At 41.9% G+C, this 27,419-nt stretch overlaps 2 protein-coding genes across 2 annotated transcripts in view; one reads left to right on the top strand and one right to left on the bottom strand.

Moving 5' to 3' along the window:
- The window catches only part of LOC310945491 (ephrin type-B receptor 1-like), a gene marked incomplete at both ends in the record, with an annotated part of 83,712 nt that extends 74,486 nt beyond the window's left edge, over window positions 1-9,226 (bottom strand). The window contains one exon of the mRNA XM_083911591.1: window positions 9,133-9,226. Within this exon, the coding sequence (XP_083767717.1) occupies window positions 9,133-9,226 (94 nt within the window). The remainder of the gene's footprint in view (window positions 1-9,132) is intronic.
- Window positions 9,227-15,071: 5,845 nt separating this feature from the next.
- Window positions 15,072-25,332, top strand: oma1 (OMA1 zinc metallopeptidase). The gene is made up of 8 exons (XM_083940573.1): window positions 15,072-15,830; window positions 16,432-16,660; window positions 17,352-17,525; window positions 17,654-17,761; window positions 20,167-20,295; window positions 20,558-20,632; window positions 21,182-21,331; window positions 23,857-25,332. The coding sequence occupies exons 1-8, from the start codon at window positions 15,451-15,453 to the stop codon at window positions 24,193-24,195; spliced, it is 1,584 nt and encodes a 527-aa protein (XP_083796699.1). The 5' UTR covers window positions 15,072-15,450; the 3' UTR covers window positions 24,196-25,332.
- The last annotated feature ends 2,087 nt before the right edge of the window (window positions 25,333-27,419 follow it).

Genomic DNA, 27,419 nt, shown 5'->3' on the forward strand with positions numbered 1-27,419 from the left:
GGAAGTAGAAAAGAACAGAACAAAATAGAAGGGTGTACTTTTCATACTGATACGATACTGCTATTAACTGCTCAACAGCAGAGGTAATTAGTTACATAACATATTACATTACTCAGCCCAGCACCCACAGGTACCACACTCACATCTTCTGTGTTTAACATATGTGAAACAATGTGGTTTAATAAAATTTCAGTATACAGGTCAGGTTGGAGGTATAACCATCAACTGCTGGCTTATATCACAGGGCACTTAATATTAGTCCAAGCTACTGCACTCAGTGAGTGAAGCTAAGGACTAAAAACACCTTCCAACTCTGAACAGCTGTGATATCTGGTTGTATGCTTACCAGTGGGCAGCTTACACAAAACAACATGTAAGTAAGACCATTTTGGAGTTAGCGGGAGAAGCATTTTTCTTCTAAATGCCTCCCCACACCTGCAGCTAAGCTAACACGTCCCGGACCAGTCTGTCCACTGAATGCTAAGAAAAACAAAACCAACATCGCCGTAACAAATAATATATGAAAAAAAATCGATCTAAAATTGTCGCCTTGGGCACTGGGAACAAGTGACGGGTATTTACAATAAATTTGGACATGTGATTAATCAGTTATTTCTATGTATAATTGATAAATTAAATGATAATGAAAATGAAAATGAAACACTGTGTTTCTTAGGTTGAATAATGGTGCGAACCGCATTCTGGAGCAATTATTTCTTCCTTTTATGTCTAATTTGCATTTAAAATTTAAAATTCTGTCATTCAGCCTGTCTTTTTTCTTCTGTACAGCCCACAGGTTAAGAAGTTAGTAAGAGGCCTGAGGTCAAGATAAAATAAGGCGTTTTTTTATTGATTGATGCTACTGCTCACCTTGCATGTTGACATAGAGAAGACAGAACAACTCAAGGAATTTGACTTTGCCGTCTAATACAGCAGTGTGTTGATGTGACTCTTTGAGCTGCAAATTAGCTGAAGTGACAGAATAGTTGATGCAGGTGAAAGGAAAGGGAGAATTAGGTGAAAACAAAGGATTCTTTCATTCCTTTTATGCCCACCAATGCTCTGTATCAATTATAGTCTCATAATCGGGGAAATATAAGCTATTTAGACTGGTTTGTTATGCGAATAACCTGAGGAGTTTGGTTGGTGAAGTGTTTTATAATGCGCAAGCCTTCTGCTTCTCTCTGCAGCAAAAATCAATTTACGCTTTTTTAGACACGTCAGCGATGGCAGCTGTGGAGGAGGAATAGTGTTTGTAGTTAAATGTTCGTAACAAAAGTGCTTTAGACGCTGACTATCTGTTGTTGATGTGAGCTGAAGATTCACTGAGCAGGTTTTATACAGGTGGACCACTTGTCTTCTTCCACAGCACTTTTAGGTGTTTATAAGCCTACAGTATTCCTCTCAGAGGTCACACACCCCCACAGATCTCCCATGTCAAGCTAAAGCTGCTATAATCCCCTCAGCTCTGCTGAGAATTTTAGAGTCTCTCAGCTCATTGTTTTGGTCTTTTGGTTCACTCTCACCGCTCTCTGCCTCATTTCCATCAGGCAGCTGTTTTCAGCAGCAGAAAAGCCCCGATAATATGACCATACACTGCCTGCTAAATGACAGACAGACGAAGTGAGCAACTATCTGGCGAAATGGTGAGTATTGTGTAGCTAGAAAGCCAAATATTTCCCTCAGGAGTTGGATAGGACCAAACAGATCGAAAAGAAAGTGATTATCGGACTTATATTCATCAGGTGGACAGAAACACTAACGCTAATGTCGCTCCGTGTCTGCCGGTTGTATTAATAGGCAACTGTTTCCAAACAAATGCATATCGACTTTATTAGGCGATAATATGGGAATGTTGCGTTTACAGATTGTTCTGCTGCCCAAAAAGACTCTTACCACAGATTTATGGTTCACATTGTAAGTAGAGACACTGTAATGCATTCTCTGCATTTTAAGCAGGTCCCCAGGACAGGCGCAATTGATATTTGTCCTTATAGGCACAGACATATTGACTATAGGAGATGACCGTACGTAATTTCCTAACATTGTTAAGAGGCTAATCTAAAACTTATGATAACTTGATAAGCTACACTTAGCTATGTATCCTATGAAAGTGTACAATTTAGGTGTATTACAATCACTATGGGGGTAGTTAAACCTCAACATACTAAAAAGGCCGTGGTATCTGTGGTATTTTATTTAGTTAGTACTTGGTAGAAGTACTATTTCTTATGCAATCACCTGTGAACTTTATTTTATATATTTATATTTATATTTACTTGTATACACCCTATGTTATTGGTGCTATATTTTATTATTTGGAGCAAGCTTGCATAAGGATTTCTTCCCAGATTAATAAAGTCTGTTTTTTTTTTCATTTGAACTACCTTTATGTGATATCCAAATAATCATATAAGCCGGGCCTTGGTAATAGTGAGCGCTAGAGAGCACTATTCGTTCGAATGCAATATACAATTTGACCACAAGATGAGCGAAAAAGCTACACAGTGATCCTTTAAAGACCACTCTTAAACTAGCTACAGCTGCACATATAGTATAAATCATTTTAGATCATGTTGCACAAATCTTATCCACAATCCAAATCTGACGGATACATACATTGTAACCCGGACATTTGATATAGAAATGCTGCCAAAAGAATGCTTAAAAAAGCCAACCTATCTTTCCTCAGTAATTGACATGACTCATCAGAACAAGTTCTTCCTTGAACATAGGATGAAGATTGTTGAGTTGTGTGAAAATTCACAGCCAAGGTGTGAAGATTTATAGTTAAGGATATACTGTATTTTCACACTAATAGAACTTATCACATTTCAGTAAACATTAAGCATGTTTTTTTTTAAATGTCTAAGTGAACCACAGAAAGCTGTGATATTGAGTTGTGATAGCCTGTGGGTATAGAGAATAGAGCATAGTATCTAATACCAGTCTGACTGATCTGAAATTGCCTCTTGATGCCCAATTTGCTGTGGGAAACACAGCACCAAAGCCCAGGACTCTGAGTCTCTCAGCAAAAGGTAAATATTCCCACTGGTCCCAAGTACCTACAGAAGCAAATGTATTCTGAAACAATCTGAATGCTATGTGGATATAAATATTTAATACTGACTGGAGGCCCTGAGGAAATATAGACTGGGAACACTGGAGTAAAAGCCTCAAGACTGGTGAGAAGGGTCTTCTTCCAGGCTCCTACTTCTCCCCAGTTCAACTACCTGTCCGTCACATTGATAACCTGCCACCAGATGAATATAGAAACTCCATCTTTAAAACATGAGGTGGCAGAGCATGGTGCAGGGTACAGTATGTGTGTATATGTGTGGTGGCAGTGCTGTGTACGTGCAGTGTCTCATCTGCATATCTCTTCGCAATAAGTGTGTGATCGGTTTCCCTGAGGAGATAATTTGTTTATCATTAGTCTCACACACACACAAAAACACAGTGTCGTATCGAACAAAGTCACAACTTACAGCTTGTCATGTTAATACCAGCATCTAAAAACAGGATCCACGATGTTTAACCTTTAGCATTCCCACAAGATGACAGATGGGGCATGGCATACATGTGTTCAGGCTCCGGGGAAAAGGACCGAAATAGTTTACATGTAGGAGCAGCAATATGTGCAGTGTAATCATATGTCATATTTTACATGTAGCCATGCCTCAGCAGCACACGAATTCAGGATTTCTAAATTGGGCTTTGACTACAGAAGCAGCTCTTGCATGAAAAGTCTAAAGAAATTAACTCCTCGACCCTTCAAAACTCAACACTGACACAAATCAGCAATTTCAGTGACGGAGCCTGCTGAGGACTTGACGTTTGGTTCAGACACAGATGACTTTGCCCTCTCAAGGCATGTTTGTGGAACATGTAGCACTTATACCCAACAATATCCGCTGGGTCAGGGTTTGCACTGACTTTCAAAATTACAGGGTCAAACGCTGGATTACTGTGCTGCTTTTGCTCTCTATGAAAAGGTGTAAATCCTGAGGGGATGTAAAGGTCGCTCTATTTGTGCAGCAATTTCAGGCTAAAACGATGACAGCAAATAGCTATAGCCAGAGTGAGGTATTCTTTATACTTTTGTTCATGAGAGAAAACTTTTTTAAGTATTCTGGCCCAAATCTGCAAAGACTGATTGGCGGTTCGATACGATACGATGCAATCTCATACAGTTCTCAACATTTGTTCAATGAAGACTTTCATTTTCCATGATAAATTAAAATAAGCTAATTTATAGCCGCTGGACTTTATAGCTGTTCTACAGACCTTATAAATGTTTTCCTTTCTTCTTCTACATTTCTAGGATTTTAGCTTTAATGGTGCATTGTAAACCGTTCATAACTTCATAATCATGCCATCGACCGATTCCTGATGTAGACGCATCTTTAAAGGTTGAATATGTAGAATCTTTATTAAAAGCTATATTTTTTTTTAAATGTTGACGGGTTTGAAAATTACTTTCTGTCACCTTCTGTTTACATTGTACTGTATCAGCTAATATACATTGTACTGTATCAGCTAATAGCGGCCAGCACTGCAGGTTGCTAGGGTTGTCTGTTGTTTGGCTCAGCTACTGCAGGCTGGCAGTGGTGAAAGCCTTAGTGAAGGGGAAGTTATTTGTTCCAGCAGCTGAGTGACGGAAGAAGAGCTAAAAGGAGAGTCAATATAGGACAAGAATTCACTCCGTGGACTGAGATAAAGGAGTTCAACGGCATTAGAACGCACGCTCAAATGGCTACTTTTCTCCTTGATTGGTAAGCAAACTTTCATGTTTACTTAGCTGTAAGAACGGTAACTGTCGCTCAAACTCCTCTGCAATACTTGTTTTTATGATACAGTTTGCCAGAGGGGATGGGTTCAAACAAGCTCAAACAGACTACCGTCTCCTGTAGGCTACTGGGCCGGGTCTGACCAACATCGCAACTTGAGTGGTGGAATTATTTTTTGTTGTTGCTGCTACGATCTTGAGACACTAGATGACGGTGTTAGTATTAATATCAAGTGTAAACAAAACTAAATTCATATAATAAAACAAATTGACTGGGAAGCTTTTTCCAATCAGTAAGTATTGTGCATCAAAAGATAAATGGATTAGTAGGTAGACAGAAAGTAATTTATACAGTATAATTGATGAATGGTTTTTCTTTTTCCAAGAAAAAAATACAAAAACTGTTGCTAGCTTCTCAAATGCAAATTTGCAGCTTTTCTAAATAGTAGAGTATGTATGTCGGACTTGCATTCTGGGAAATTGTTATGTGCATTTTTGACAATTTCCAAATATTTTATAGACCAAATGATGAAGAAAATAGTGACAATAAATGTGAGCTGCAGCCCTACAAAAGATTAAACTCGAATCAAAAATGACTTTTCCGAACATATTTTTGGAACTTCTGTACTGTTACTTGAAGGCAAACTTATATGCTGACACTGATATATCTGTGAGAAGCTGATGTCAGCCAGCAATAAAGGCCCGGTGAATACTGAAACTGATAAGTTTGCCTCTAAAAACAAAGTCTGAAAGTCTACAGAGGAGAAGTATTGGAGTATATACAGAGCAGAGATAATAGCAGTGACTGTGTCAACAGTGAGTCCATTTTACACCATCAGACTCAGCTCAGCTTATACATCAGTTCATTAAGCACCTACTTACCATCTAAAGGCCACCATGACCACAAAACAACCCACCACCCACACCTCCTACCTCTTCACCCCCCCCCCCCCCCCCCCCCCCCCCCCACAGACACACACACACACACACACAGAGAGGGTTCTGTTTTAACAAAATAGACCTGCCCATCAACATATTTACAGGTCTCGTAATGGAGGAGACTCACTACAGAGCCTGTCATTACGTGCAAAACTAAAACCCAGCAGTAGACTATTCTAGCCCTTCCATAAGGGACGGCAGCAGGAGGAACAGGAGGAGACACAGTAGAGGACATGGGAGTAGAGGCTGAAAGGGGGAATGCTGCAGGAAGCAAAAATGAATGTGAAGAGGATGAAGTCAGAGAGATGGAGGACTTGGAAGAAGATGTAGGAGAATAAGAAGAGGAGGAGAAGGGGGATCTTGAGGAGGAGCAGCTGTGGCAAGAGCAGTCGGAGATGCTTGGGGAGGAGTAGCAGAAAGAACAGAAAGGAGGGATGTTAGAGAGGTAGAAGGAGCAAGGGGTGCAGCAGGAGCAGCAGCGGTTTAAGTCTAACAGCCAGACTACATGGGGAACGGAAGCGCAGTGTACGTAGGCGTGGCGCAGCAGAGCTTTTTACCTGATACTTGATTGCTGCTGCCAGCTTTACTGTGTGAGCTTTAATACAGTTGGTTCTGCAGGGTTTGGAAGCTGTGCTACCTCACATTGCCCTCTGGTACAAGAGGTATGCATCTTCAACCTTTTTTAAACAGATTGTACTTGTTTTTTTCACTCAGTTCTATGTATTTTTGGAGTGCTGCGTAGCCGCGCAGAGAGAGAAAAATAGACGAGCTGCGTAAAACTCGATTGGGTGTAATGGACGCACTGTGCTTCGTGCATCCCGAAACTGCCGTGTCTCGCCGCCTATGCAGACGATGTAGTTTGGTCGTAAGAAAGTTCAGCAGGTTGAGCAGGAAGAGCATGGGGAGGAACAGGAGGAGGAAGATACTTGAAAAAGGAGCAGACGGGGAAACAGTAGTTGGGGAGGAGAAGAGAAGGGAGCAGTATAAGGAGGAAGGGATGCCTAAGGGAAGTGCAGCAGGAGTAGAACGTGATGCTGCAGGTGGAAATGATGCTTGGAGAGGTGCAGTACCAGTAGGTGATGCTCGGGGGAGGAGAGGAAAAAAGAGCAGGTGGTCATGCTTGAAGAGGAAGAGGAGTAAATTGAAGAGGTGCAGTACCAGTAGGTAATGTAAGTGACGCTTTGGGAGGAACACTATTGGTATCAATAGGTAATGGTCAGAGAGGAGCAGCAGGAGGTAATATACATGGAAAGACAAGGAGGGATTCTTGGGGACGAGCAGAAGGATCGTCAGTGGGAGATGCTTGGAGAGGGGCAACAGGATAAGCAGTAAGTGATGCTTGGGGAGGCGTAGAAGGAAGAGCAGGCAGGCTAGGAGGCTGAATCTTAGGTAAAGTGAATGTTTAGAGAGGATGAACAGCAGGTGGTGCAAGAAGAAGCAGCATCAGCAACAACACAGTGACGCTTGGGGAGAAATGGCAGAAGGACCAATAGGTAAAGCAGCCAGCTACAGTAGTAAAAGAGGGAGCAGCTGTGGGTGATGCTTGTGGAGGAGCAGGGGATAATTCTGTGTGGAGGCAGCAGGGCCATCATTTGGTAATGCATTGGAGAAGAAACAAGAGGTCACACTTGGTTAGAAGTAGCAAGAGAAGCAGGAGGTGTTTTTTTAAATTCATGATTCACTTTTTCGCTCCAGGTGTTCAGCAGCAAGTGTGTTAATAGCGCTAGTAGAATGCACTCAGGAGGGAGGAACACGACAATGTTTGGTACTAAACACCACAAAACACATAATACGGCACATAATATAGAACACTACAAAGTGCAATTAGATTATGGGTGAATACCAGATATAATTTAAGCTTCTCGTGTAATAATGCAATGCATTAATGCAAAAAATGGAATTGAAACAAATGTTATGCTGTTTCATGCTTAGTAGTACTTGACAAGTATATTATGCCCCTTTAGATTAGTAAGACAATTTGGTAATTGTATAAATGTAGATTAAACAACATTTTCAGAAGAGTGTGGAGGAGCAGCTGCACACAAAGCCTGCAGGTTATTTTTAATGTAACTTCTCATTGCAGAAATGTGGGCTGCGACTCACGGGCTATGAGACAGTAGTTTCAACCTCCAATAAGACAGTTGTCCAAAATTCAACATCTGAAAGTTGAATAAGGGTAATGAGTCAGATTAACGTGCAGCTCACATGAATGACAACACTGCACTGTTCCAACCAAAGGACATCAAATTATTTCACTTAAGTTTTGATTCTATTACTGGACTGAATCTATTTTATATTTTTATGATATTTCAGTTGACCAGACGATGGTAGCCTAAAGTACACTGTTTAAAAACTTTTTAACAACGTCTGCTGGTTTTAGCTAGCTAGGGCTAGCTGTCACCCAAAGACTGTAGGCTATATAAAGATGGATGACGCGTCTCCACTTCCTCCCACTGTACAAAGGGCGCCGCCATGTTGTACAGTCTGCGCAGTAGCGGTAGTCCATCACAATTAGTTTCAAATAACTAATTAAAACTGAATTTATCAGGAAAATCCACACTTGAACATACGCCAGCCTGATAATAAAAACCTAACATGAGGGACACGATCTTTGGGGAAAATGTATGTGACATGAAGGCCTGCTTTGACTTTTAGTTTGCCCCATGTCCCATCTGCTAATGTGGAGGGGGCGGGGCTTATGACCTATACTGCAGAAGATGGTTTGGCTTCAATTTTGGGGAGCAGTCAAGCCTTCCATCTTTATATACAGTCTTTGCTGTTTTAGATTGATTGAGCATGCTAACTGAGGAGTTTTTATCAATCTGGTACCCTTTCATGTTTGTGTTTTTAAAAAATATATTAAAGTTCATTGATCACTTTAAACCCTAAGTTTGCACACAGACCACATTCCCAGCTCAAATTCTTTAAGTACCTTTCCCTATTACAACTTTTGCTGTGCAGCTACGCACCACATTTATTTGGATTAATTTGGCAAAATAACGGATAATGTCTTCTTATAATAGGGTAAAATGCTTGTTTTTGTCTACATATGACATGATAAATACAGCCTGAGCAGAGGAAATGAGGAAATGAACCCATTCATTTCCTCATAACAATTGCTTGGAAAGTTTTCACGGGATTTTACAACACTGACGTTAACGTTACCACAAACACACCCTGACGAACAAGAAAACTTGCTGATAATCACTTAAATAGCCTATCACAGTGTAAGTTTCTAGTTGAAAGCTGCACAGAGCTATTTAAAACCAAGTTAACTGTAAGTCTATACAAGAATCATTAAGAAGAGAGAAAAAAACAGGTCAGATGACAGGGAAGCTTTAACCACAGTTCAACGGATTCAGGCTTTCACCCTGCACCATATGCCCCCTTCTTTGCACACCTACCTTCCACTGCGCACACCGAAGTAATCACACAGAGTAACAGCGCAACCAAAGTGGCCCGCATGGTCATCACGACTCCCCGCCTGTCCTCTCCCATCATCCGGCTGAGAGATAGTAAAACAATCCCACAGAAAACACGCTGTATTCCTCTGGTAAACAGTCACATCTCAGCCCTCAGTGTGTGTGCGTGTGTGTGTGTATGTGTGTGCTGCACCGGCAGAGTCAGTGGGGACGTGAGTGGCTACACTGCTGGTGGATCTCCGCTCTCTCGCCGCTCACACCTTTCTGTCCAATCAGGAGACAGTATGGCGAATCGTGAACCAATCACCCGTTCTTTTCCACCTGACCGAGGCAGAGCGCCCAATGGTCACCCCCCACCCCCACCCCCGCCCCGCCATGGTGGCAAACGTGGGGGGTTAGCGACATCCAGCGGGGAAAGTGCAGTATAGCAACTAATCTGTTTTTAAGGAGAGGCTGATGCTGATCCCCCCAGGGACGTGCAGGTGTGAACGGCTCGTACCTCTTTATGACAGGACGGATGGAGTCGTGGTTGGTGCGATAATATCATTGGTAACTGGTAAAAAAGGGTAAGTCCTTTACACAAAAGGTAAACTGACAAGTTAAAGATTAATTCGGGACTTTTTACAACTTAAGTCATCCATTAAAAATAAATAAATACAAATAAAAATATATTTTTAAATAAATGTACTTTTTGTTATGGCCCCCCTTTAAGTTGGCCAAATGTCATTTACATTTACATTTTTATGGTTCTCACCCCTCTACATGTAAGATTGATCAAAAGAGTAAGCACAAATTAAGGGTAGTGTAAATTCGATTAGGAAGAATATCTAATTCTGATCATCTCATCATCTCCTCCTGCTTTCTGTCATCAGCTGATTAGGGCAATTTAAACCTATAGTTAAACCAATCAGATTAAGCCACAACCTCTATCAGCCAATCACATCCATGCTGTCAATATCTAAATCTGGTGTCTGCTCCTTGCTGTCAGCTGTCATTTCAGTGTTAATCATCGCAACCCTCTTCCACCCCATTCACCTTCAGTTCCAGCACTCATGTCTGAGCTCACCAGAAGCCTCATCATCCAGATCTCAGCATCCTCTTCATCCATCAACACCACCACCACCACCACCACTGTCTAGACTCCATCAGGGATGTAGCTATAACACTCACTGCTCCTTTACCTCTTAAAATATGACGTCAAAATGGGGTCTAATCGGTAGAGACTTTCTCATGTATCATCTATTATGTAGGCTACGTGTAAATAAATCATTAAGATAATGAGTCTCTCCTGATTGAACTATGAATCAAGTATACTTCTTAAGGCAAGAATGGTTGATTACATTTTTCTTTTAGGTATCTCATTCACAGACTGTAAAGATGGACGACGCATCCCTTCCTCCTCAAAATCCCATCCATGCACTGCCCAACCAATCACATATCGATCATAGCTGTCAATCATGACATTTCCCCCAATTTTTTACAACATCAAATGACAAATTATAACCAAACTTATCACAAAAATTAACACTTGAACAAACATTGACTTAATAAGAAGGCCTATGTCCCATCCATTAACATAGAGTGGACAGGATCTATGACCGGCTACTGCAGCCAGTCACCAGGGGGCGATCAAGATGTTTTGGTTTTACTTTTGGTGAGCCCTCAAGCCATCCCTCTTTAAATTTGAGTCTATAATGTCAATAAAAAGCGCTACTTATAAGCCAAATATACTTCTTGCACTAGCTCCTCTCGCTTTCCCCTCAGACAGCAAAGTCTCTTAACACAATTGCAGAGCTATTTGCTTATCCGTCCTGGAAGCAAAGGACAGAAGGCTGCCTGGCAAGGGAAGTAAACCAACGAACCACCAAACATTGCATCTGCACGATTGTATAGGATACTCTATTATGACCATTACTGTCTTATACCTCCAAGTTGAAAATGACTGTCCACCTCTTGATGTTTAACGAACTGGACGGCCATCCTCTTCATTAGAGTTTTGACAAAGCAATCACTGACTTTGGCTTTCTCTCTTTCCACAAATTTAAGGTAATTTAACTGTCCCCACATGAACAATCATTAAGATGTTTGTACAGTTGAATGTGCTTGGCCAATTTTCCCAGTCATCCTTGTTGAAATGACAAGCGCCGTTTTGAGGGGACACCTTTTGGAGCCTTCATGTCAGAGGCTAAAGATGCAGTGACGTCATTTCTTGTGCACAAGCCCTCACGCCAGGACGCCATGGTGACCATAAACCTAGTTTAGCACCAAGCGTCTTGCCAGGTAACTAACTTTAGCATTGGTTAAATCTGCCTTTAACTTGGTTAAGATTAGGACATACGCATTGGTCTAGGGCAAGGTTGGAGAAATAGAACTCGACGGGGAGTTGTGTGTGCCTTGTTTGATTGTGAACAGCTAGTAATACATCCGCCTATAAAATATAGTTCTTGGCCCCATTCAAGAGGTTCAGGATCTTTGGCACAGGGCTCCTGAGGGTTGTAATTCATTAGCCTAATGATTTTCAGATGGGACTACATAAGTCTGTACTGTACACATAGTGAGATACCGAGAGAAGATACAAAGCAAATGTTTGGAAGAGGACTTTAGGTTACAAAGGTCATGTTTCCTGTCCATCAACCTGTATCTAGATCAGCCAGTCAGTCTTTCGAAATGATTGCACACTAAAACTACAAAAAAAACACAGGATGCAAGTCTTGTGAAAAATGACATTTGGCAAATGCTCTTATCCAGATTTCACGAGGGAGATAACAGGTCAACAGTAGCACGCTATAGGCGCTGTGTACCACATAGAAGTGGTATACAGCGCCTGAACCAGAAGATTAATCTGAGATGCAGCCAGGCATTGTGTGTTAAGATTTTCTTGTCATAAATTAGAAATATGATTGAATTCATTCATTCATTAAAATAAATTGTGAACGTGTACAAGGGATAACAACATTATGGTGGAAGTATATGATGCCTGCTCACTCATGTCTCATACGTTGTTGCAGCAATTTTTCAGTTGATGCCATTTGTTACAATTCTTTATCGCTTGTGAACAGTTCAAAATTGTTTAAAATTGTTTGCATTCAACAGGGATTAGGTGGTGAGCACTTCTGTTCTGCGAACTACTTTGAAACCCCCTTATTATCAATTTACCTCGGACAGCATCTTCTTAAAAAAATGTCCTAATGAAATGGCTAATATAGGGAATAACGTCATCACACATGAATACATTTGGGCTCATTGATTCCACAAAGTCTCAGCTTTCCAGTCAGAGCCAGTTTATGCAATTCCAAGTATGTTTAGTATTCAAATACACCATTTTATAATAGGCTAAAAATAACTTTGTTATCGTCCTAAACTGCATGGGACTAGCATGGACATGTGTGTAAAGTTGTGACTTGTAGGTACCCATAAAACCCATTTCATTCATTATTCTTTAAAATGAACTGGCAATAACTAAAAAATAACTTGAATTTAATTTTCATTCACTAAGGAAAAATGTTAAAAAATGTCCAGATATATAAATGAGGTAGTGTCTAAAATGAACAAAAAGAGGGCACATTGATCCTCAGGTGGGGTTTTTTCCTGTTTGTGATTTAAATAAAAGCTTTACTTCCATTGCTGCAATTGTGTGGCTCCTCTCTTGTTTGAGTTCTTGTGTTTTGACCATAGACCACAAGAATTGGATGGTCTCCCATATATTTTGCAGACTACTTGGCATGAACGCTCAATGCTGATGGTAACAATTTGGAAGCAGATAAAGATTTCCGGTTCCTGGAGGTTCATTTTGATTCCAGGTTAACATGGAGGGTCCACATAAAAAAAGGCTACAATGTAATGAGATGCTTGCATTACAAAAAGAACAACCAACTATCTGACAGAACAGTAGAGCTGTATGCTGTTTTTGGCAGTTAGGTGGATTGAACAGATTCAGCCTTATAAAGAATTAATATGTAGTGACTCATTGTCTGCAATTCAGAGCATTGGGGCTAGTGCATCCCAGAGGTGGTCTGATCTCCTGCTAGTATCAAGTAAAGTAACAAGGAGGGGCAGTAATAGTATATGTATTATGGCTTCCAGTGCATATTGGTATTCCAAGCAATGAAAAGGTGGATAAGTTGGCAAAACGCCATTAAAAAGAGAAACAGAAGAGAAATAAAAGTAAATATCAAACTATTTATCTAAAAAAGGATCAAGTATGAAGATGTGACTATAGTGCAGCAATGCAATATTGCGGATACCGGTTGCCTTAAAACTTCAAAGAAGACGAAGAACAAGAAAAAGAACAAGAAAAAGAACAAGAACAAGAACAAGAACAAGAACAAGAACAAGAACAAGAACAAGAACAAGAATAAGAACAAGACAACATCATTATATATGTTATCAGTGTTAAAGGCATGCTGGGAAAGGGAGGGAACAGGACTGTAAAGTTTTGGCTGGACAGGTGATGCAGCTGTACGTGAACTAGGGGTTTATGCAATGGGGTTCTGCCCAACAGTGAGTTGGGCCTACAACCTCTAGATCTCTTGGTGGTAGAGCTACAATTACTGCAAGCTAAGACAAAGAACAAGGATTTAGTAAATGAGTTGTATAATTATACAGCTACAAAATATAATGAGTTTAAACAGGTGTTTAGAGATGGAGCCAAAGATCCTACAACAGGTCCTGCAGTTGTACTTCCATGCCAAAACATTGCAGTGTGCAAGTGTTTATCTAACTGCCTAAGTGTAGGCTATATACACTAGAGCTGCATGCCATTTCGATGGGTGGGTTAAAAAAGTCAAGCATAAGAAAGTGCTTATGCAATTTCTGAAAAAACCTAACCCTACCGCCCCTCCCCCCATAAAAGTACCCTCAGACTTCACACTCCTTACATTTTAGATTCACATCTAAAAATAATTGATTGAAATGGTGGAACAAATCCTGTTTGACGAGTCTGAATTCTGACTCCACATTCCATCTCTGCTCTCCTCCACTACAACCCAAATGAATGGGTAGTGTTATACACAGACGCAGATGATCAGCAGGCTTTAAGGGCTTCATATTTTGATATTCTTCGATATCAATTAATCATGCACAAAGTAGTCCCATACACTGAGAGAAAAGGAAAATGGTGAGAAGAATTGGGGGTGTTTATACATTACATGTCCCAGACCCTTAAATTATGATTTAGGCTACAAATATGACAGTTAAGTAAACAGTGATACGCGCTGTTGGTTGTTTAGGACAAATAAACAAGAAAGGTTAGCACAGTAAATGATTCCATGTGTAGTACTTTCTGAATTATATGGCGAGCATGGTATGAGTTGCATACGGGCAAAAATGTATATAAATATATCACTTTTGTGTCCCCCCAAATTCTGACATTGGATCTGCAGCTAATCTACACCCCTGAGCATAAGGTGCAAGAATATGCTACAACAGAGAGAAAGGACATGATGGACTGGTTGAGAAGAGCAGGGTTGACAGGAGAATGGTTAAGGACATACTGGACTGTGGGCAATGTGAACAATGCAGAGAGTGTCTGAACAGCTTTCTAAAGAGAACTACATTAATGGAAAGAATGTGAAAACTGGACATTGTAGGTTTTCAATAATTCCGGAAGGTGGCAGTAGTGAAACACCATGGGTGCAATGTGTCGTAAAGCAGCAGAGAAGAAGAAGAAGATGTGTTTACGTTGTGTGCGCACCCGCGAACGATAAAAGCAGGCTACGGGGGAAACCATGGTTCCTATGGATATGAACTTAAAATGGTTTGATTTAAATGGATAGAACTATGACCTGCGGATGGCAGCAGTGTGCCCTTAGACATCTAGTCTGCCGGAAATCCAAAGGAAGAAGAAGCGCGCACCCGCGAATTGCATGCAAATCTCGGGGCACGACACCGGAACATGTTTCGTGGAGTTGTTTCTACGGGGAATCATTTTGGGAGATGGAGCTCCGAAGTCCCGAAACAACTCGAGTTCCGTTCAGTCTGTGATTAGAAGCATTGACGTTTCACGTAACGAGGAAACTAACCTACATGGTTTTTTTTTTTAACTTGACGTGTGAAGGTGTTAGGAAGCAAACTTTTAGGGCGTCTCGGTGTACGGCTGTTGGAAAGCGGTAACCAAGGTCACTGCGCTGGGGACACTACGGAAAGTGTCAAACTGTAGCAATGACATTCAAAGCTGGGGACTCCGATATAAAATAATCTAAGGCTAGGTTACGTTTAACATGTCTGACACAGTTTAACATTAACACGATGAATTCCAGCACTCTTATATAATAGGCGACCGGGTTAAATCAGGAAGTGACAATGGTTTTACTCTGTGTCAATCTTTTAAGGAGCAGTCGCTTCTGTTTACCCTCTGCACAGTTGACGCGTAACTTCCAGGTCTGCAAACGAGCTGGACATCCTGTGAGTCAGGCCCCGTCTGTTTCCTCCCTGACAAAAAACTCTGTTCACTTTAGAGCCACTGCGACAGCAAAACCTCTCGTCTTCTGCAGCAATGGGAGGACGGCTCGTTTCCAGATTAACGATAGTCCCAGAATCCCTTTCCCTCCACACTCTGGTCCTGTCCGGGCACAGTGTGGACAACACTTTCACACCTCAGCCCCTGTGAGGGCCCTGCCTGCTCCTCTGATATGGTTGCTGCTCAAACCTCTGCAGAAGCTCATGGCTATAATACTGGGCAGGTAGGAGACACACTAGAGCTGTACATAAACTGAGAAGTGTGTTCTTTGCATTATGGCACAATATTATGTCATTATGCTTCACGTGAGAGGCGTACAATTTTGCAACAATTGTATTCATTGTGTCATTTGAAGAAGACTGCCCTCCCACTCACTCAGACAATTATAACTACAAAATAGACTGCCCACCCCTTTTCTTATAGACACACACGCACACACCACATCAACGTAACATGCATATGTACAGTACCCTACAGTATGCTCATGTTTGTCCCTGTCGTGTCAACCTTGACCAGTCACTCTTATGTTTCGTTGTGTCCTGTGTCGTCTTGTGTGTTGGGTCTTGTTATACTCATTTGAAATCAGTTTAACTTCCAAAAAACTCACACACAATTACTTGAGAATATTGTGCATGTTGTTGTGAACATATTTTGATGCTGCTTTCTTTGCCAGACCTACTTTGAGGTCTTGCATTTGCAGACATAAAGGAGCTGTAAATGTTTTTTTTACCACTGTATGGCAGTCTTTGATTTTAAATGCTCTGCATGAGGCTGTGAGTCTATAAACAGATATCACAGACCTTGTGGTCCTCCTCTGTGCACAGGAGTTTAAGGAAGTGGTGGGTGGCTCTACCATCCAACCGCCGGCTGCTCATGCGCGAATGGGTCCGGAAGCACCGCTGGCATCTAGCAGCAGGGGCGGCTGTTGCTATGGTGATTGTAGCCCTCCTCCTCCTGACCCACCTGGATGAGTCCCCAGTGACGGGACGGACTCGCCTCCTGGTGTTCAGCAGAGAGAACTACATGGAGCTGGCAGCTCTGACTTCAGAGGCGGTGAGAGAAGGAAGGGGGGCAAATGGATAGAAAGTTACAAATGATGAAAGATAAATTGAGTGATGACACAGTGATGAATGAATGAAAAGTGCAATACAAATAAAATGTGTGTGCCAACTATGTGGACACTGGTGCAAAAGTAAAGAGTAAAGATGTATTTGCTTTAATTCTTGTAGTGTCATTTACCAAATTTGGTGTGAATATAATAGACAAAAATGAGAATGCCTGATGAACTGAACTGCAGCTCACTGGGCAGAAAACTCATCATGCAAATCATGCGGATGGTGAGAGAAACAAAGAACAGAGAGGTTACAGAGAAAGAAAGAAAGAAAGGGTTAAAATGGGACAAAGACAGAGGAAAATATTATTCCCTATTCTCTCTGTGCCTTTACCCAGCTGTGTTGAGTCACATAGTGTGTGGATGACAATTGTCTAAAGTTGGCACACATGCTCTGATCAATTATTAAACGTGTGTGTGTGTGTGTGTGTGTGTGTGTGTGTGTGTGTGTGTGTGTGTGTGTGTGTGTGTGTGTGTGTGTGTGTGTGTGTGTGTGTGTGTGTGTGTGTGTGTGTGTGTGTGTGTGTGTGTGTGTGTGTGTGTGTGTGTGTGTGTGTGTGTGTGTGTGTGTGTGTGTGTGTGTGTGTGTGTGTGTGTGTGTGTGTGTGTGTGTGTGTGTGTGTGTGTGTTCAGTACATGGAAGAGTTTGCAGAGCTGTTGGTTCCAGTCACTGACCTTCGTCACCAGGTGGTGGAGCGGGTGGTGGAGCACCTGGTACAAAGAAACAAAGACATCCCTGAAGTGTCTGAAGTCTCCTGGAGCGTCCATGTGGTGCAAAGTCCCAACGTCAATGCCTTTGTCCTACCGGTCAGTTAAAGAAAGACAGATGCAGAGTTAGTGATTTCTATGTCTTTCATGTCATGTTATGGTAAAGTCATATGAGATCATTTTATTGTACACCTGTTCAGACTTGGCTTGTTCTTTCCTTTATGTAGAACGGGAAAGTGTTCATTTTTACAGGGATGTTGGAGGCTGTGGCGGATGTTCACCAACTCACCTTTGTCCTGGGACACGAGATGGCTCATGCTTTATTGGGACACTCTGTAAGTACATAACCCTCTGCAGACTGTAATTGTGCATAGTTTATACCCCTGATTATATTACCATATACCGTCATATTATTTACTGTAGTACTTGACCTGACACTGGAGTTAATCACTTCATTTCTCAAAGACAATATCCATTCAGGAGTTTGCTTTGATGACTACATTGGCAATCCTCTTGGTGGGAAATTATACCACATTTATTTACAGAAAGAATCCTCTTATGGCATGCATTACTTCATTCAATGCAATCAGCAGTTGTATGTAGGGCTATTTAATTAATTTATCTTTTTAAATGCTGCCACACACAAAGACAGAGTTTGATGCAGAAAACATGGAAACGTGTTTAGCTGTGTGGATAATGATGTGCAGTGTGCTGACATTTGACAGGCTTAAGCTGCTTTTCGACCCAAGGTTCAAGGGACTTTTAAGTCCATGGAAAAACAATAACAACTATTTGGGCACTCCAGCCCATTATTGTCTATGTTTTGATCGCGGCCTACTCTGAAGACCTGTGAACATTGGGCAAATGAGTCTGCTGACGTATGAAAGGCGACATGATGGGCTGAGTGCTGCTGATGGTCACAGAGGTAAACACACTCTACAGCATGGGTGTCACACTGATCCAGTAAAGGGCTGTGTGGCTGCAGGTTTTCATTCCAACCAATCAAAAACACACCTGGTCCAACAAGTCAACTGTGTGAAGGCAGTTCAGGTGATTGAGTAAGTCGAGTCAGGTGTGTTCTTGCTTGGTTGGAATGAAAACCTGCAGCCACACAGCCCTTTACTGGATCAGTTTGACACCCATGCTCTACAGCCTGCAGTTCAGTGTGTGCGCCCGCCCTTTTCATCTAAAAACAAAAAGAAACTGTGATGACATTTACTGCTGCGTAATTTACTGCTGCGTGTCGGGTGTAATGAATAAAATGAGGAAGAACATTAAACTAAGAGCGTCTGTTTCCACAGTACCTCATCTGTTGAGTGTTTGTTGGTTATACATATATTTATGCTTTTGAACATAACTGCTGGGAAACAATCAGAAAATAGCATTTTATTTCTCTCATTCACTGGCTTTTTTATTTCTTACCACTGCTGCGCTGTCGCAGTTGCTGTCTCTCTCTAACTCGCAGTTTAGTGACACGGCTTCAGCTATGGTTAGGTTTAACAAACTCGCCCTGCAGCTGGCATGCTGCGGTAGCTATGCAGCATGTATTTTGGCCATAATATTGCTTTTAATGTTATAAAACAAAGAGCAATGCTCTCCCTCTCTTCTTCCTCTTCTTCTTCTGCCTAAAATAGTCAGAGATTGATACCAGAGTACTTTCTTGTTTTATGAATGAAGCGGTAGAGAGTGTGTTTGACCAATCAGTGAGGTTCATTGCTGCAAACCGAATCTCGAAAGTTCCTGTACTTTCAGAAAGTACTACCCTCCGATCGGGTTCTTTTTGGGGGGTAAAATAGCCCCAGAATTTGTCCCCAGAACTTCATTTAGATTCTGGTCCCTGCAGTGGAAACGCAATGAATTCCTCAAAAAGTACCCCTGTCCCTGGGGAAAGTTCCTGCCTTCAAAAATGCCCTTTAGTTGTTAGTTGCAGAGATTGTTGTGCATATGGATGAGTCATTGGAAACACTTAAAGTGCAAATAATGTTCAAGAACAACGTTTAGTCATTTAAAGGCCCTTGGTACACAGAGTAGATGTTACAGCTGGAAGTCTTCCAGGTTTCTCCCACACAAGGTTATAAAATATGTATGTGGACCTCCTATAGGTGTGTGCATTATACAGAGAGATCTGAGATCTCCTGACTATTCATCATTACCACCACCACCACCCTCTTCCCCTCTCCAGTACATTAATGGCTGAAATGGCACTAGTTGCCGTGTTGTTGCATCAGCCAGTGATAATACTGACAATCGACTCCAAACACTCACTAATCCCGTGTGATGACGACCAGAGTCCTGTCGACCTAGGGCACTGTCATGCTTTATTAATTCTCCACAGATGGCTGTTTTATACTCTGACTGCAAAAGCCCTCTTCTTGTTCTAAAAAAGGGCCTAATGAAATTGTGGTATTTCAAAACTTTAAATGTCCTCTGAGGAAATGCTTGAAGGAGATTTTAATTAGATGAAGGGCATGAGCATCGATAGGTTTGGTATTACCCAGTAGGTGTGCTCTATTGGATTGGCTGTTAAAACCCCTAAATCTGTTACTGCGTAAAAATTCCACTAAAATAGATGGGAACAATCAATAAGTTCCAGCTGCCTTGTTCACTTCCCAGACACTTTTCATCTCAATTTTTCTCTCCCTATCCCATTCTCTTCTTTATTTTTATCCCAATTCTTTACTCTCTACGTTCCTTCCTTGTATCCTTTGTTACCTCCCTGTCATCTCACGTCTCTCCCCAGGCAGAACAGGCCAGTCTGTCTCATGTCGTGGACCTCCTGTCCTTTATTCTGCTGACAGCCATCTGGGCTGTGTGTCCTCGAGACAGCTTGGCTCTGTTGGGACAGTGGGTACAGGGCAAGCTTTCCCAGGTGAGCCATAGACACTGTATAACACACTTTTCTCGGTTGTCACTCAATTGAGGAAACGCACAGACAAATCACATTTTCCATACAATGGTCATTACAACAGACAACAGTTTTACTAAGTTATTGTAGGGCCATTGTTATTGTAGATCCGTCTGAAGTCTGAAAATAAGAGCGCTGGAATAGACTTAGACTTTAAATGTGTGAAATGTAACTCAGAGTTTGTACAAGCTCATGCACATACATACATCATTTGTCTCTCCCTCAGTTGATGTTCAGCCGTCCCTTCAGTAGGAAACTGGAAACTGAGGCAGATCAAGTCGGACTGCAGTTGGCTGCAAAGGTATCATCTCCAATTTGTTAGTACATAAAGGAACACTCCATTGATCTTGCGTATGAAGTTCCATTTAATCATCACAAGGACTAAAATACAGCAAGAGAAATGGTTGTATAATGTGTTCTGTGGCTCTGGAGGAGATCTCAAAAGTTTGAAAAAAATGTCAATGTTAATGACATCTGGGTCATCTTGGCTTGGGCTTTTAATGTTAAAAAATGTAACAGAAAGCTCACATTACAAACTTTGAATGGACTTTGGCCATTTTTTTTTCAGTTCCCCAACTTCATAGGAGTACTGCTTTAATATAATATGACAATACTAAAGACATTAGTGCATTTTTGGGTCATGATTGACTAATAGCTTGAAACCATTTTACTCCTTGTAATCAGTGTTTTAATGTTGTAAAAATTATGCTCTTTTAATGTAGCTGTAGCTGTCTGCAGGGCACTAGATGGCACTGTTGTCAAACTAAACTAAACTCAGATGATTTGTCAGTTAGGATTTTCATCTCAACACAAGACGGGATGTGTGTGTGTGTGTGTGCATCCTTTCCAGGCGTGTGCAGATGTGCGAGCAGGACCTGTATTCTGGCAGCAAATGGAAATCAGAGACCAGCTGATGGGAGAGCCCACCATGCCCGAATGGCTATCCACACACCCGACGCACAGGAACAGATTCACTCAGCTGGACCGCCTCATACCACAGGTACAGACACACACAATAATGATTTCCTGCTCAGTTCAAGTAACAGCAGGGGTTAGTTTCTTTTTTTTTTTTTACCTCAGTTATATAAGTAAACACATCCTTGATGCTCTGATTAAAGTGTCTGTCTAAATTAAAAGACTCTTTGATCTCTGTGTGAGGAGAGAGGCCTACACCTGTCTGTTGTTAGAAGAAACAGTGTTGCTTTAGAAGCTGTTGGAAGGAGTCTTAATGGAACTAATGAAGCGTCTGGGGAGAGATATATATCCACCTGCAGGCATTTGGCAAGAAGGGCAGAGAGGAAGAAGAGACTCAGGAAGGAGAGGGAAAAGATGCAAGGTTTTAGGAAGACAGGAAAAACATTTTTGCCACACAGGGGTCTGGATGCCTGCTTAATTAAATGTCTTTGAGGCTTTGGAGTTCAGGACCTGAAAGAAAACGGCCCCAAAGTGGCAGCTCAATCTCAACAGGCTCATATACTGGGCCGGCACTGTAGCGAGACAATCAATGGTATCTTAAGGTTAGAAGGAAACCAACATGCGGTTAAGACGGCAACGTCTATGGAAAGCGTCAGCATCAACAATCAGAGAGGGAGAGAGGGAGAGAGGGAGAGAGAGGGAAGGAAGGAAGGAGAGAGAGGGAAGGAAGGAGAGAGAGGGAGAGAGAGAGATTTAACCTTGAGTGTGAGTTTGACTGTTGGTACACCGTCAGATGCTCTAGGCACGAAAGATGGAACAGATGGGTAAACCACTAATTGTCCATCGTGTGTGTGTGTGTGTGTGTGTGTGTGTGTGTGTGTGTGTGTGTGTGTGTGTGTGTGTGTGTGTGTGTGTGTGTGTGTGTGTGTGTGTGTGTGTGTGTGTGTGTGTGTGTGTGTGTGTGTGTGTGTGTGTGTGTGTGTGTGTGTGTGTGTGTGTGTGTGTGTGTGTGTGTGTGTGTGTGTGTCTGTGTCTGTGTCTGTGTCTGTGTGTCTGTGTGTGTGTGTGTGTGTGAGAGAAATCATATCCCTGTGTGGTAGATTGACCTCTAACAGCAGTCGTTGTCGAGGGTAGCCCACCCCACAGGCAGTGAAGTGATGAAGACTGTTTGGGGATTCTGTGTGTGTGTGTGCTGAGAAAACTCTGCGGTATATACCCTCCTCAAACAGCTCAATCCAGCATGGCAGCACATATGAGCCAGTTAACAGCTGAGCTCACTCGGGTGAAAGTGGTGCATAATGTGATGTTTTTAACCTTGCGATAGGTGACAGCATCAAGCTACTTAACCCTACTCTTCTGAGGGCACTCCGCCTCCACTAGTGTGCTCATCATCCTTAAGCAAAGAGCATTAAGTCCACTGGTAGCATGAGAGGGAGAGCCTTTAGAGTGGGAAGCCAAGTGCATGTATGCATGAGTCTTGTAGGTGTAAGTGAGAGATTAATGAGTTTGCTGTATGTGTTAGACAGACGGAGAGAGTATCTCTAACTATTAGGGAGTGCTTGTATTTAGTACCAGCTGTGCTCATTCAACCTGTATGGGATTAATTTAAATAAGAGAGGTTTAGCCATTTTTCTAACCACACAGTATGCCACTAGGGATGGCAACTTCATTCAGCCCACAACTTTGATTCAGACCTAAATATCTCAACAACTACTAAAGAGATTAAGATTACATTTTGTACAGTTATTCATGTTCCCCAGAGTGTGACTTTTGTGACTGCCTGATATCCTCTAGCACCATCATCAGGTCAAAAGTTTAGCTTGTGCTTTTCTTTGGTTTATGACCAAATACTTGCAAAACTAATAAACATTTCCATCATCCTCTGCTGTACTTTGTGTATAGTGTAAATGAGTAAATGTGAGAATGCTAACTAAGCCTATTTCACGACGAGATTCCGCAATATTCCAGTGGATATATACGGTAGATCTGCTGTTATGCCAGCTTTGCTTTTTTAATGCTGCCCCAGATGTGAGACAGTGTTCGATTCGGCTCTGTTGTTGTCTCTGTTGCCAGCGTAAAGGTGCTGTACTCTAAATAGTGAAGAAAAGGGTGCCTCTACACGGTTCTCACCGACTATTCCCCAAAACCCCAACTACCAACATTGTGGGACATCCTTTGGCATCTGATATTGACACACAAGGCGCTCACATGCCGTAACATTCACATGCTGACACACAGAGGGAGAGTGACTTCATCCATAGGAAATATTTGTTTGCTGCTATATTAATGTTCTGAATATTGAGTACAATGCATTTCACACTGGAACAACTCTGTGTTTTGTGTGTGTTTGTCTTTGTTTGCCTTTGGTCATTCAGTCTCTTTGCCTTTTTTTTGTTGCATTCATTTCAGTTTTGATCAAATATCTTATCTACCTGTCAAAAATTAAAAAGAAAAAGTAACGGATTTCTTGTTCTACGTCTCTTTAAACAAAAACAACAAAAAGCCCACCACTGTAAAAACAGACTTTAATCATAGGGCTGATCATTTGTGTACTGCTTGTTTGAAGTTAGTGTGACTTATGTGTCTGTTCTTCACTCTGTCTTTGTCCAGGCTCTGGAGTTAAGGGAGAGCTGCGCCTGCCCTTCCCTACCTGCTACAGATCCCCGTGCTGTCTTTTCAAAAAGTGTACGTGTGTTGCTGGAAACCTCTAAGCACCAGGAGAGAGGAGGGCCAGAAGGGGCACGCAAACCCAATCTCACCCACAGCCCGGTCTCACTCCTCACTGGACTGCCTGCAGCTCTGCTCGCCCAAAATGCCCTCTCTCCTTCCTCAAATCAAGAAATGAAAGGCCCAATCCCATTTGTAGCTGCAGAGACAGGTGTAGCAGCCTCTGTCCCTGCCCCTGCTGAGGGGGAAGAATCCCAGTCTATGGCGCAGAGCACTAGCTGACAGGGGTGCTAAATCCTCACAAACTTCTAGTTTTTTAGAATGGCTTTTTATGAGTGAGTGAATGATTGGTATATTGGTCAACTAGCATATTCATCGAACTCTTTACAGCTGCTAAAAGTCTGTTTTCATCGTCTATTAAATTTCAGAGACCTTGGGTGCAAAGGTGATACTGGGGCCTTCAACTTACCATCACAGAGACCCAGGGTCAGTCCTTTTCCCTGCACCAGAGGCTCATTCTGGTTGCCAACACAATGGAGGGTGGAGCTGGGGATGGTACTGTGAAAAGAAGCAAAAAAAAAAATTAGAAAAAGCAGCTTTGCCTCATCTACAACGTCCTGCTGAGTGGGCTTCAGAGAATGTTATTCATGCCGGGTGACTACAAAGATGCCACATTAATTAGATAACCTCGAACGAGGAAATCTTGGTAAAGCTTCCGTACATTGGCAGATTAATATGTGCATTATTCATCAGCACACGGCAACAGACGAGAGTAAGCACTTTGTGTGTGCATGTCGAAGGCTTCGTCCACGGAAGGCTTAGGACATCTACATTCTAATTATGAGTACTATTCTCATGCCACACACACAGCACTTTATGCATTTTCTGCCCTCAGGGACTTATTGGTGTAAATTTATGCCGGGTGGTTTGCAGGTTTTAAAACACAGCCTTCTGCACAAGGCCAATATCCACCGTCAAGCTTTGAGAAATCTTTCACGGGATTTTGTAAAATCTCATTTAACAAGCCGGGTTGACTGAGAAAACATTCTTATGTACAACACCACCCTGCAGGAGCCATCGCACAATGAAGAGGGGAGATCAGTTATGTTTCGTATCCTGGTTTGTATGTGTGTGACCAAATAGCACACTTGGTTCAACTGAAATAAGAAAAGTACTGCTGTGTTTTCATATTGAATAAATCATTTTATTTGTGTCATGCATTTTAGGTTCAGGGTACGCATCAGTTTAAAAAATATCAGACAGCAGGCCTTGCACATTCTGTGGATGTTTTATTTTCATAAACAGGGAAGGCCTATATTAGAGTCTGTCTACAAGTTGCACAAAAATAAGCAATGAAAACCCACGGGAATATGTTTTTTTTGCTCATCAATAACTGAACACGACCGTGTTCTGTTCACAAGGGGCAGGCAAAAAGATAAAAACATCAGTAGAAAATAAATGTTATTTTGCCCCCCTCCTCCCCTGCAAGATCCACTGAAATCAAAAAATATATCAACAGCAGCAATTATGTTTATGGAAACGCATTGTAATATGTTCTGTGTGGGTTTGACTGTGAGAGAGTAAGAGAAAATGATCAGCTTGTGACGTTGGATAAGATCAAAACCCTCTTATTCTCACACCAACCAATTAGATAGTAAGTACAAGTCGATGTAAAGACTGTGGGTTCTAGTGTTTATATGTGTGTGAATGTGTGGTAGCCAGTAGGATCATTGTTTATTTTTAACGGGGGGATGGATCCAGTTCATTTTTACATCACAACTAGCAAACCGCCCCATGAAGGATTCTTTGGGTTCTGGGTTTTTTTAATTCCACCCAGCTAAACAGTAAGAAGATCATGGATCCAAGAGGAAACTGACAGAAGGGTGAGACCTCGGAGAGAAAAAGTCAAAAAAAGGTAAAAGACGTCAGGGTCTTTTCCACTCTGAGTTGTCCAGGGCACTCCCTCAAAAATGTGAAGTACTCAGCAACTCAACAGCAGCAAGTAAAACGTTTCACTCGTTGAAAACAATGACAAAAAGCCACCACCGCCATTTCAGAGCCGTGGTCAGGGCCATATATTCTAACTTGCACAAATCTCAGTCATATAAAGGATCAATGAGTAAGGTAGACTAGACCAACATACTCAACTAATCAACCCCTCTGCTCCTGCACCCTACTACGAGGGGATGGAGAAAGGAGGTGGCAGGTTAACAAGGGGCATGCATTTGGCATACCCCCTCAAATCACCTGCTGGTGGTTGGAACAGCAGTTTTTTATTGATGCCAGGCTGCTGGGGAAACCCTTGCTGGCCTCAGCTGATCAGACAGACATACAAAATCATATGCACAAGATCACCCCAGCCAGTAATTAAATGAAAGCTACTAGAAAAACCATTTGTCATCATCACCACAGTGCTTTCTGAATACATGATCAATCTTGAGTTATTAAAAACAATTGGAGCAATATCCAAGTTTCCTTTTGAGCATGGACCTCTGAGATGTCTACTTAAAACTGAGGTTGATTAAGATGTTGCTCTTCCTGGTCACAGATTTAACCCTTCTCAGGATTTTTGGATCCACAGCTCTCATTCATTTTAATGGGGACTTCCCAATTCCTGGTCACATTGTTGTGTGCATGCTGAAGCATCTGGATGCAGCTCCCTCACTACTGAGAGAGAAATTGGAACATGAGCAGGCAACAGATGACACACTCACACCCAGAGGTAATTGTAATGAGCGTGATACAATACACACACACGAACACACTGCGCTGAGTAATTGTAGCCTACTGCTGGAGTCTAAACAATACTGCGACAGAGGGCTTAATCAAGGGAAACAAAGAGACAGCAGTCAGAGGGATTGAAAGGACAGAAATAGAAAGCAGACAAAGTGGAACCATGGGGATTGACGGGAGAAAAGATGTTTTTCAGGTATGTGAAAGAGAGCATATGTTTGGTGTTATTTACATTTAAATCAAACATTTGATTATTAACATATTTTAACTCTGGCTGGATGGGAAAGTCCTATTCTCTGTGTTATAAATGCATAGCCTTGGGAAGATAGTCAGAAATCAGGTGTCTGCTTTATGTCTGCAAATTCACCTCAAGTCTCAGATTGTTTCATTTTGGTATATTCTTCCGCCCACTAGAGACATCACAGACTGCTTCCGAGACCTCTGACAAACAGCTCGCAGGTATTTCAAAGTATTGACAAGCAGAGCAGTGTTGAAAAGTAGAAGACGGTAAAGAAAAGCACACCCACAACAGAGAAAGCCGAATGCACGATAGACGGCAAACTCAAGATGCTGTTTCCCCAACCAAAACATTCCCAGAGAGAATCAGGGCAGTGGGAGAGCAACCCAATACATCTGCTGTGTAGGTGGCTGAATGATGTCCCAGAATGCAGTCTGGCTGCCCCCTGGACCTCCCTGTGGAGTGTGGCTCGAAGTGGCTCATCCACAGTTCCATTTCTTGGATCAACCCCGACACACACACACACACACATACA

This window comes from Echiichthys vipera, assembly GCF_963691815.1.
Source record: "Echiichthys vipera genome assembly, chromosome: 3".
NCBI classification, from domain to species: Eukaryota; Metazoa; Chordata; class Actinopteri; order Perciformes; family Trachinidae; genus Echiichthys; species Echiichthys vipera.